Source organism: Chaetodon trifascialis, chromosome 14, assembly GCF_039877785.1.
Source record: "Chaetodon trifascialis isolate fChaTrf1 chromosome 14, fChaTrf1.hap1, whole genome shotgun sequence".
Classification (NCBI taxonomy): domain Eukaryota; kingdom Metazoa; phylum Chordata; class Actinopteri; order Chaetodontiformes; family Chaetodontidae; genus Chaetodon; species Chaetodon trifascialis.
The window spans coordinates 8,288,908-8,301,223 of record NC_092069.1 but is presented as its reverse complement, the minus strand read 5'-3'; the positions used below and the strand labels follow the sequence as shown (position 1 = coordinate 8,301,223).

The window sequence follows — 12,316 nt, the reverse complement described above, 5'->3', positions numbered from 1 at the left end:
ATTTATTTATCTTTCTTTCTCCGACTGAAAACTAGTTTTAAAGTAAACAGAGGGACATGTGTGGTCAAGTTGATGTGAGGTATGCTCATGAGGACGTCATGGAACCAGATGTCGGACACTTTCAGCACTAAGAAAGTTCATATTTCTGATGGAATCAAGGACGAGTTTGTCGACCGTTTTGCGTTAACCTTTGTGTTCTTCTCTTGAGGGTGTGTGTTTGTTAATTCAGTTTTGTTTTCCCTCTGATTTTCCAGAAAACGCAGAGCCTTCAGAGCTGAAACAGTTCTTCGACCTGAACTACTCCCATATCTACTATGTTTTCTTTGAGAACTTTGTCACCATTGAGGTCAGCCTCCGGCAAAAAGGTAAGCTTTCCTCACTGTCACTGTCAAGAGCCGAACAGTTAAGATGAGTTCTGATTGGTCAGCTTTCACTAGGTAGAAATAAATCAATGTGCATTGCTATTTAGCCATATCATTGTGCTTTTTTTCAAACTAATGTGTGTGTTTCAGGTCACAAGTCTCAGAGGGAGGAGCTGGACTCCATCCTCTTCATCTTTGAGGTAATACAGTATTATAGCACCTTCCTAATCAAACTGGAAATCCTTAGTAAATACTAGTAAGAGACCAATTAAATGGGGCAACATCTGGGAGATTCCTGAGCTCACAAGACCAATTAAACAAAACATATCCACAGACACGTCAGAGACACTGCACTTTGTTTTTCCCAGTGTTTGTCTGTGTTCACTGCAGACAGAGTGCAGATCTACTGAAGCAGAGACGATGCAGACAGTAGCATTTAAAATAAATATTCATTTAGGTGAAGTCATTCAATCTCATTATTATTAAATTGTATTTTATCAGACGCAGAAAAACAACATGAGATCAGCACTACGTATGTGCCATCGGCGCCCTGCTCTCCAAATGCCCACATCGGCCATATTGGTCGACCACTACTAAATACTCTGCAGATTGGAGCTTTGTCATTATGTGAAAGTAAATCACTGAAGTGTTTGTGATTCCCTGTGCTCTGACTTTCTGTATGTGTTCTTGGTCAGTAACACAGCAACCAGCTGGCAAACTAAGACCACTGGCATTTAGCAGCACTCATAACTCAGTGGTGGTGCTTAGAGGAGCCGTGATAAGATACCAGAGTCAGTATGTGTGTGTTCCTGACCTCCATTTGGTCCTTCACACACTTTCAATTTAGAACAAGACTGCACAAGTCCAGTGACTACTTGGATAAAGTTAGAGCCTATACAGTAATATAAGTTTGTAGAATAATTGATTACTTATATATGTCATACTGAGTTAGATGTATTCCTGTAGCAGTTTTTTCATCATTAAATTGTCTGAATCCAGTGAACAGCCCACCAACCAGTGACATCTTAATCATTAATTATTATCACGGTAAATGGGACAGTATACCCCAGTATCACAGTGTCCATCCCTCGTTGAAAGGCCAAATATATAAAACTCACTCGTAACACATAAAAATAATAATTTTCTCAATATCCAATTTTTTTTTCTCCAGAAAATCCTCCAGCTCCTGCCTGAGAGAATCCAGAGCCGATGGCAGTTCCACAGCATCGGTAACTCACTCAAACCCCTCCTCAACCCCTTTCTTGACACACGTGTTGTAGCCGATCTTCTTCATGTCTGCAGCAGATCAGATTGTCCCGGCAAACGGTGTGTCGTTGAATCAGGTTTAACCAGTTTTGAACAGCGCAGCCACTCACATGATAGATTATTTCATGTAATGTCAGAGGCCAACCAGCAGCAAAACGTTGCAGAGGGAAGAATTCATGGCACGGTGCAGTGAAGCTGTTGTCCTCTTATCCTGCATCTGTGCTGAGGCTGTCAAACTGTTTATCATCACTGACACCCCTAAGAATCAGTAGGACACATGGTTTATTAAGTTCATTAACATTAACAACTATGTAATTCAAAGAGTGTTTCATTTTCCCCAAAAGTTTTTTTTGTGTGGTTGAACTCAGTTCTTTTTCACTTTCAGCTGTATTTAAAGTCGACTTTTAATGTTACCACAGCTGGCCGAACTCAACGTATTTTCACTGTGCACTGTTTGATATGTCCGGGCTGACGTGTGTTTCTCTCTCAGGGCTGATCCTCAAGAAGCTATTGCACACTGGGAACTCTCTGAAGGTACTGCTCTGATTTGCTGGTAACTCTGTCAACTTGTCAGTCAGCCCCTCGATTCTAATCGTCCCACCTCCTAAGGGGATGTTTCTCTCCTCTCTTCTCCTCTCCTCTCCTCTCCTCTCCTCTCCTCTCCTCTCCTCTCCTCTCCTCTCCTCTCCTCTCCTCTCCCCTCTAGCTGAAGAAGTATTTAGTGAAAAACATCAGTTTTGCTTGACAGTAATTCTCAAGTTAATTACGGTTACACTACTCAAATTGCATGGTTTCATCTTCACATTTCACCTGAGTAGTGAAAGTGTGTAGTAGTCTGGTGTTAGCCACTCTTATCCTTAAACCAAAAACTGACGTCCTAATTGTCATCTTAGTGAGAGGGTTCATGAGTAATGTAGACTTTAGGTATAAAAAAACTAAACAAGTAATATGCACCTTTTTAGATTTCTCCTCATGCCTCATCTCTCTCTCCCTAATTCACGCTGTAGATCCGTCGTGAAGGAGTGCGCTTGTTCTTGCTGTGGATGCAGGCATTACAGAGTAATGCAGAGCGGGAGCAGCTCTGTATGTTTGCCTGTTTGATTCCCGGCTTCCCAGCTCCACTCTGCCATGGGACCCTACGCACCCTGGACACTCTGATCAACCCACCACTGAGTTTAACAGAGAGTTAGTAGAAGAAACACACACACACACACACACACACACACACACACACACACACACACACACACACACCAACCAGTCACTGCACCTGACAGTGTTTTGGGTAAAATTTGTAACCCCTTGTATTTTTTCTGCAATGACTCTAAATCTCCCCGCTGTCCCCCTGCAGCTCAAGTTACCCCAGAGGAGATCACTCCATTGGTCCCTCCCCAGTCAGGTGACAAGAACCAGGAAGACCTCACAGCTTACTTTTTAGAAGCTCTGCTCAAATACATGGTAAACCAGGTATTATCATTATTCCTTACTAACACGGCTAATACTGCGTTATTACACGTGTGCAAATGTTGCGATGTCTTACTAATGCCACTAATGCAAAATATATGGGAGAAACCAGGTGTTAGGTCTGTCATTTACTGGCATTGGATTGTGAATTATTTATTCAGTCCCCTCCTGGTGTCACTAACTTCAGGCTCCTGACTAACTTTTGTCACCACTGTCCCAGAACCACCCCAAAAAACAATTTTAACCCCCCCAGAGTGAAAGTAAACCAAAAATTCCATTAAAATGTTGTTTCCATACTTTATTAATATCATCAATAGTTCCTAGTGACATTATTTGTGTAAAGCACTTTGTAATCAGTAACATCTACATATACCTTTTGCTATCAGGTACCTCAACAGTCTAATTCAGTGCAGAACTGGAGTAAATGTATCTGGTTACTTTCATCTCTGATAGAAAGCTTGTAAAATGTAAACACTGATGTGTCTGAAGTACTTTTACCTCCAAATTGTACTCAGCTGAAGTACTTCAGTACATTTATGTAGTGTAAGCCGCTGATGTCACATTAAACTGCAGTTCACTGTTTAACACTTCATGTTCCTCTGAACAGAAACTCTCTATTAGCCCTGTTAGCTGTTCGCTCCATTAGCCAAACACACTGCAGGCCTCAGCTGCCCAGTGACAGATTTGTTGTACACACAAAAAAGGATCACCAGAGGAAAAACTAGGGTGTGTGCCCTGTTGATAGTGGGCTTACTGCATCCTTTCCAATTTGAACGCCTCAGAGAAGCAGGGCCAAAACATGATGGAATCAACCACAATAATATGTGATAGTAACTATAGTAACAGCAGTAAGCTTGTGTTTTGCTAAGCGATACATACTAAGAAAAATTCCTTTTGTCCAGGAGGCGTCCGGGGAAGATCTCTGTTTGTCCCAAACACATTTTATATCGTCCCCGGGATGACGGGACACTGTTGGTCTCAAGCCCTGCTAACTTCTTCAAATACTAATATCTTCCCTTATCAACACACACAGACTTTGTTTTTGTGTTTCCTCTTCTTGTTGTTATCACACACATAGGACATGCAGTCATACACACACTGATTGCATTCTCCCCTAAAACAATGGTGCTCTTCTCCACCTCACACTATTTTGTGTGCGTAAAGCTCTCTTTGTAACACCAGCTCGTTTGTTTTTGTGTGTGTGTGTGTGTGTGTGTGTGTGTGTGTGTGTGTGTGTGTGTGTGTGTGTGTGTGTGTGTGTGTGTGTGTGTGTGTGTGTGTGTGTGTGTGTGTGTGTGTGTGTGTGTGTGTGTGTGTGTGTGTCCATCAGGCCAAGTCTCTTGAGTGGCGTTGTAAAGAGAACCATGAACGTGGCTTCAGCTTCCTCTTTGGTCACTTCAGGAAGTTTTACCTTCCTCATATCTTTCCCAACTTCGCCCTGGAAACCAGCCTCTACAGCCCAATCCTCGGTCAGTTGTCTGCGGTCTTTAACAGCTGCTGGATATTTTAAATCCAGTAGCCCATTGTCGCACATTGAACAGTGATATTGTGTTATTGTAAGCACATAAATAAAGATTTTCCTCTTTCCCTGCAGACGTGCCTCCAATGCGTCCCAAGCCCTACTACAGCGTGCTGCGCCGGGAGCAAGACAGCAGTGAAACCTTGTACTGCACCAAGGAGAGCTTTCTTCAGGCCCGAGTCATCTTCATCCGCTGGCTGGTTTCCTTCTGGCTTGAGCCACGACCCAACGCACAGACACATATCCCAGGAACAGAGGGAGAGAATGTCCCCAAGAACATACAGGTGACATGCACATACTGTGGTTTTGCAGTAGCTGAAGTGTGTTTTTATCATCGATTAAACTGCAGATTATTTTCCTGACCGATGACTTAGTTGTTTTTTGTATGAAATTATGGAAGATGCCCATTTCAAGATTTCCAAGATGACGTAGAGGACAAAGGAAAACAGGAAATAATCACACTGCAGAAGCTGGAACCAGAGAATTTTGGCATTTTTCAAGATTAGTCGGTCAATTAGATTAGCTAGTCGACTAATCGATTAATCAGCTAAGTGATATATGAGCTCATGTTTTTTAACAAGGCATCACTTCCTGTTGCTCAGTGGGTTTATCCTGACAAATGCCTCCTCGGCTTCATGTGTTTAAAGCAGCAAATGGAAAACGTTGATGTGGATAGTAAAGGATGGTAAATGATAATAAAATGTTCTCATGGGAAAATGTCACACCTGCAGCGAGCAGCAGCCGGACTGGCAGCTCGCTCAGCGGGCAGCTCAGATGACAGCGGCGGAGGTGGGATTCGGTCTGACAGCCACCTGGAAGGTAGCGGATGCTCATCTGGACCAGGCGTAGGCAGCATGGGGATATCTGGGGGTCCAGGGGCTGGGGGCGAGCCTGAACAAAGCCACTCCAACACATCAACATTGACAGAGAGGGAGCCCAGCTCTTCCTCACTCTGCTCCATGGATGAAGAGCAGCTGACTGACATGGAGGTCGTGAGGAGAGTGCTGACCAGCTCCAGAACCAACGTGAACTTCATCACTGAGATCTTTAGACAGGTGAAGCAGGAATAACTTTATTTTTCAGGGGCATGTTATGTGGATAGTTTTTCTTTCTTTAAATCACATAATAGTCACTGCAGTATATGTCGTGAAGGATCACCTGTTAATCTTTATGTTTGTCTCTACCAATGTAGGCATTTCTCCTTCCCATGTGTGAGGCAGCAGCGATGCGTAAAGTGGTCCGTGTTTACCAGGAGTGGATCTCCATGGACGACAGGCCAGTGTTCATGAAGGAACCAGAGGAGGGCCCCTATCCCATCGCCACTGGTGGCAGTCTGGATTCAGGCTCTCAGCTCGGAGATAAGGACGATGAGGTGAGGATACATTTTCATTGTATCTCTGTAAAACACACTTCCTTTCACGCTTCAATTCAACAGATTTTCCCACCTGAAACCCTGGGTAGGCCATGTGAACACATCTTTAAATAATGATTAGTTGTGCCAGCTGAACGAGTCTGAACAGTCCAGTAACAGAGAGATTTCAAAGAAAAGAAAGGTTTTAATTTACTGGGTAGGGCCTCATATTATGAATCCTGGCCTGTGCACTGTGTCTTAGATTTTTACACTGTGCTTTTCAGCCATTCTGATTTCAAATGCAACCCCTTTCCTCAAATTTATCAATAACAGGAAACACTGTTTTGGACTAGAGAACATGTATGTTGCCTGTGTGTTTTTAGGCAAATTTACTACCTTTAATTGTGTGTGCGTGTCTGTATTTTTTCTCCTCCTCAGGGAATGAACAAGGCGATTGACAGTGAATTGCTGGAGTACAGCGTTCATGCTGGAGTTCAGACTACACTACAGGTATGATCCTCACACACTTAAAATGTCTGTCTGTCCATCTCCTACGTACACACTGAAGTCTCATCGAGACAGTGATACTTTACCTTGTGTAATCCTCTGCATTTGTGGACCCATTTTACATCCCAGCTCTTTGTCTCCTTTCCAGGTGTTTATCACCCACTCCTCCAATGTTTTCCTACTGGAGCCAGCAAATGACATCAAGATCCTTTTGGAGGAACATGTCGATATGTGCAAGCGAGTCCTGAACATCTACCGCAGCCTTGTCATGCATGAGACCATGGACCAGAAAACATGGTAAAAAAAAAGGAGGAAGAAGAAGCTGCACACACACAAGATCAGTAAATCACTGTTACTGTGGACTGGGAGACACTAAAAACGTCATCTAGATAGATTTCAGTGTAATTATGACATCACATTTGCTTGCTTTTGATGGATTTTTTTGCAGGGAGCAGGTCTTACTGGTTCTGCTGAGGGTGACGGAGTCGGTGATGAAGAGACCTCCATCCATCATGCCCCAGGGCAAGAAGAACAACACGCTGTCAGGCAGACTAGCTGGACCTATCTTTCAGGTACATTTCTATCACTTTATTAAACTGCCTGGACATTTTTCATGGGTACCAAACACACAGCCTGGAACTGTATTAATATTACGTGTGTGATAGAAGAGTTGTTTCTATGCTACATAAAATAATGAATGAATGGACTCGACTACTGCGTCAAACGCGTCAGAAGCCAGCCGAAACACTCTCATTTTCCACTAATTAAAGCCTATTTGGTCTATGTAGAACAAACGTAGGCTACACACTGTATAAACATCTAAGTGAGATCATCACTGGATTGATTCTGATGATTTTAACAGAATTGTCTGTTTGCACAGAGCATGGCTTTCTTTTTTTGGAAATTAGTCTATTTCTTTTCTCTATTTTGCATTGGTTGCTATTTGTTTTATAGTGATGGTGAATTGATTAAATAGAACTGGTGAAAGTGATCTTGGCCTTCTCTGAAGAGGATAGGGTTGTTTTTTATTCAGGAAACAATAATTTTAAGTGAGAAGCATAGTGAGGAATCAGTCCTGTTGGCCTTTACAGGTAATGTACAGGTCTCCCTCTACCTCTTATCCATACCTTTAGTTAAATATGAAAAATCATAAAACAGAAATAGCTTCACATTGAGCCTGATCCTACCCTGATTGTACTAGAAACTTCAGAGTCTGTATTGAAAAGAGCACAGCAGCAGCCCCTCCTTTATGGGCTGTTTATAGCTAAATAATGAATTTTGACATTCAGGCAGAGGAAGGAAGTTCCCACCCTTCAACAGTGGCTCAATGAACTGACAAATAGCCTTCACCTTGAAAAAACAAGGCTCTCTCTGAACAGTAGAGAGTCACTATTCAATCAGATCTTACATCCCAAAATGAACATGTAAGAGACTGTCCATTGTTACTTTTCACCTTATTGCTCTCTTTGCAATATATAATAATTATTTATTGTAATTTTTCTATCCTACATTTTCATATTCTTCTTCAATTAAATATACTTGACAAAAATTTGAGATAACAGTGTGTAAAGTGAAATGCGTCCCCGAAAAATAACCATAACCGAACAGATGCACAGCGAGTGTAACACTTTTAACTCCATAAAGAGACTTGACTCTTGACCAAAGACTTGAAACTTGACTTGTGAAGATCTACTTTTATACTTTTACTTGAGTAGGGTTGTAAAATGGTAATTTATTTTTTATTTTATCATTTAACAAAATGTATTTTCGGAATACTTTAATAATGTAGTGTGGTAGTGCCCAAGTATGACCCAGCTAGCTCCTATTTAGTTTTGATGAGTAGAGAGCTGGAATACGACCTTTTCTGATATCACTAAGTCACTATACTACATGAAATAATCATTTCATTCCCCTCTTCGTGTACAGACGCTAATCGTAGCCTGGATTAAAGGAAACTTAAACGTCTATATCAGCAGAGAACTGTGGGATGACCTCCTGTCCGTCCTCTCGTCTCTTACCTGCTGGGATGAACTGGTCACTGAGTGGTCACTCACCATGGAGACCCTCACCAAGGTACTGGAGGTTACTTTATTCATGTTATTGTCCAAGCATTATGTACACTCTATGTATGGATATGAATGAGTTTAATTCACTTAATATTTCAACACAAACTATTTCATTTGATCTTGGCGGAGAAATTAACATTGAGTTATTAATGTTTTCTTTAAAATAAATTCACCTTTTTGGTTGTTAGTGACTATGACTCATTTGAGAAGTAGAGAACTATAATAAGGAAAGCAGTAGTTTCATTCCAGTTTCCATGCCTGTTGATTACATCCTGTGCTGTCAGTGTGACTTCATGACATTGAGACCTAACATACATGCATTTCCATTCTTCCTCAGCACATGAAATATCAGCTCTGCCAGTATGGTAACGTAAACACCACAGTGTTGAAGCAGTGCGTATGTCTTTGTGTCTTAGGTGTTGGCCAGAAACCTGTACAGTGTTGACCTGAATGAGCTGCCCCTGGACAAACTCAGTGAGCAAAAACAGAAGAAGCATAAAGGAAAAGGTTGGTCAGTCAGAAGAGAACTTTCCAGCCCTGATATGAAAACATGCAGAACTGACTAAATATGAAAGATAACGGGCATCACATCTGTACATTTGACCTTTTCTTTCTGTAATATCAGTGCATAGTCGAAGATGGATGTAATGCATGTTCTGAAATAAGTGCCATTAAAAGCTCATTGAGACATCCTGTTCCTCTCCATCCATCTACACCAGGCATAGGTTCAGAGGGCCAGCGGCAGATTGTGGATCGCTCCTTCTCTAAAGGCTGGAGCAGAGACCAACCAGGCCAGGCAGCAGCCATGAGGCAGCGAAGCGCCACCACCGCTGGCTCGCCAGGCATCGAAAAGGCCAGGAGCATTGTCCGCCAGAAGACCGTTGGTCAGTATCTCTCCTCTTACACGACTGTCCTCCTCCTCTGTGTGCGTTCATGCATGCACTTGTGTGCATGAATTCCAAGTTTACAGGTCAGAAAAAGTGTGTGTAACACAACCTGAAAAACCAGTGCCCTGTCTTTCCTCAGCACACTTCAGAAAGCTTCTCTTTCGTCTCAAGTTTTATTTAACTTGACGTCTCCTCCGCTTTACCTCTCCTGCCCCGTCTGTCTGACAGGAAGTAACGGCGCATGCTTACTGTCACTCTTCTTCCTCGGTCGAGGCTTGTTTATGCGAAGCCGTCAGCTGTGCCCATTGTTGTGAGAGAAATGGCCATAACGGCACAGTGTACTGACATACCAGGAGGAGCTTAGAGCAAGATGAAGACAGCTCATGATAAACACAAGTCAGAAGATGAATTTGGGATGTTAGAGGAGCCAGTACGGTATTTAGAATTGTAACTGTTGAAATAGTCGTACACTCACCAGGCTAATTTATGATTACACATTCATTTTCTTAATAGCTCAAAAGCATGTATCCACCAGGCTCTTCAAACTGCATGCGCAGCCAATTGTATTTAATTAAAATTGATTTTACTACTAAAGTATATATGTTATCCTTTTTTAATTAGAGTATGATATGTGTGTCAGTAAATGAGGTTGTGCTCCAGTTGGCAGTGATGATACATGTATAACCTGACAGAGTTGATTAGAAAATGATGCAGTTATTGTGGATACCATAGTAGACTCTAAGAAGCAACCAAATAAAAGAAGACTTTTGGACCTACAGAGTCTAAAAATGTCCACCTAACATTTTTAATACCCCTAAATAAGAAGACCATGGCTGAGATTTGGAGCTTCTCTGGGTCTGTAAACTGCATTTTATGTGGTTTAGCTCCACTTGTACAAGTTTAGAATTATCTAATTGCCCTTTTCCTGTGAGAATTCAGTTCACACATGCTGACCAACATTGTTGCAGGTATGCTGTTGGGCATGTTGCATTTTTTCAGTTGTGTCATAAACTGTGATTAAACTCGCAGACAAGCTCAGTTTGTTTTGACTGAAAGTGAACGGAGTGTCCGGCCGAGCGTTGAAAAACATGGTGCTCTTGTGTGTCGTGGTCTTTGGAGGATATTTGAGTTGTGCAGAGTGCCAAGCTGCCACCAGTCTCTCACTGTCTCACCGTCTTTCCTCCATAGCTAACCCTGTCTCACTCCTCCTTCACCTTCCCCGTCTCTTTTCCTCTGTGTCCACTGTTGACCCTCCCTCTTCACTGTCCTGTCGCCTGCCTGTCTTCACACTCATTTCTTGTCTTTCTCCCCAAACTATCTTCTAAGCTGATGAATCTTTTTTTTCTTTTATTTATCTTCACCAATTTTTCTCTCATTCCTTCTTTTGTCATTGTTTTCATTCCTTTCACTTTTACGTCCACCTTTTTTCCACTGCAACAACCTTCTTTCGTTGTCCTCTTTGCTTTCCTTTTCTGTCTCACACTCTTCCCCCCTTATTCTGTCTCTTCTATATGTTCTTCCCAACTCTTCAGCCCTGCGTAGCTGTTCTACGGGGGACTCTCTGCTGTCCTCAGCCTTTATCCGCAGTGCTAAGAGTGCTCCTGCTCTGGCTCCGCCTCTTCCTGTCCTCCTCCACCACCACCACCCTTTACTACCCCCCCTTGCCGACCAGCTGGCAGGTACACACTCTTTGCACTACCTGTCTGCCTGCTTGCCTCTCTGCCTGGAGACTTTACTTGTCTGTACGTCTGCCAGAGACTGAAACTTTATGCCTGTTGTCTTGTTTCAATTTTTCTGCCCGTCTGTTTGTCATTACTGAAGCAACAGTGTGCATGTGCTCCATTAGGAGTCATACAGCCCTTCCCTTTTTCATCTTTAATGGGGTTGATCCGTGTGACTTTGAAAAATGCTTGAACATCAAAGATCCATCCTTCTCCTGAAGCTGCGCAATAATCTGGTCCGCATCGCTTGATATTTTGCATGTGACAAATGGATGATCAAAGCGTAATGTGGGTAATTTTTGTCATTTTGAAATGGACAAAATCAAGTTTATTTTTCCAAGTTGGCATGTTGTCTCAATACTGTCTATAACTTACATCCTCACTGCCTCACAGAGTTATCATGGTTATTGTCTATGTCTTAACATAAGTTGGTACATTTGAATCTTGTGAGAGAATGAAGTATGGCCAAGCTGGACATTTTTCACAGGTCGATGGAGACAACTTATGTGTCTCTGTGTCTGTTGTTTAGATGTCTGCATGAAACTCGACCTACCTGTTTTCATGTCTGCTTGCTTGTTTCTCTGTCTGTCCACCTGCATCTTTTACTTCTCCGCCTGCCTGCACATGTGCATGTCCCTCTGTCATGTCTTTACCTCCTTCTGCTAGCAGTATTTTTGACCTATTACAGGCGTGTATTAACCCTTTGTTTCTCTGCCCTTTTCGTTGATCTCTCTATCACTGATGTCATATGGTGTTTCATTTGATGGCATTTATTCTTGGGATGGCATTTAATTCAACTCCTCTCCTTCTTTTCTGGAGGCAATGGTGACGGTTTTACGTGATCACATCCTCTGCTTGAGTGATTCTACTTAACTATTGTGTTGCTTGTTTATTTGTGTGTTTACCTTCACAAATTGAAAACTGCCAAATAGACATAACAAATGGAAAATACTAATTACGATAGAGTTGGTTGTCTTACAGTTCAAAACGCTTAACATCTATCAAGAAGGAGTGAGGGTGTGCCCGTTGTGGAGTGGCTTTGCTTGTGTAGCATAATCTGCCTTTTCAAAGGGTTGTTGCTCATTATGTAACCACAAGTTAGTTGCCATTAGAATGATCTCACTCCTGAAAGATGTGAATATTGTTAAAGCAAACATTTAAGAGGAGGGAGTT

General features: G+C 42.2%; 1 protein-coding gene across 6 annotated transcripts in view; it reads left to right on the top strand.

The window, feature by feature from the left end:
- ralgapa1 (Ral GTPase activating protein catalytic subunit alpha 1) overlaps positions 1-12,316 on the top strand; it is a 63,550-nt gene that overhangs the window by 3,193 nt on the left and 48,041 nt on the right. For 3 of the 6 annotated variants that reach the window (XM_070978624.1, XM_070978620.1, XM_070978622.1), the window contains exons 2-18: positions 255-365; positions 513-562; positions 1,534-1,591; positions 2,119-2,162; positions 2,636-2,813; positions 2,980-3,095; positions 4,423-4,561; positions 4,687-4,895; positions 5,343-5,666; positions 5,804-5,983; positions 6,401-6,472; positions 6,618-6,766; positions 6,918-7,041; positions 8,396-8,542; positions 8,952-9,042; positions 9,255-9,419; positions 10,955-11,101. In XM_070978624.1, coding sequence (XP_070834725.1) covers positions 255-365; positions 513-562; positions 1,534-1,591; positions 2,119-2,162; positions 2,636-2,813; positions 2,980-3,095; positions 4,423-4,561; positions 4,687-4,895; positions 5,343-5,666; positions 5,804-5,983; positions 6,401-6,472; positions 6,618-6,766; positions 6,918-7,041; positions 8,396-8,542; positions 8,952-9,042; positions 9,255-9,419; positions 10,955-11,101 — 2,304 coding nt within the window. The remainder of the gene's footprint in view (positions 1-254; positions 366-512; positions 563-1,533; positions 1,592-2,118; positions 2,163-2,635; positions 2,814-2,979; positions 3,096-4,422; positions 4,562-4,686; positions 4,896-5,342; positions 5,667-5,803; positions 5,984-6,400; positions 6,473-6,617; positions 6,767-6,917; positions 7,042-8,395; positions 8,543-8,951; positions 9,043-9,254; positions 9,420-10,954; positions 11,102-12,316) is intronic. The other 3 variants (XM_070978626.1, XM_070978623.1, XM_070978621.1) reach the window with 2 other exon arrangements.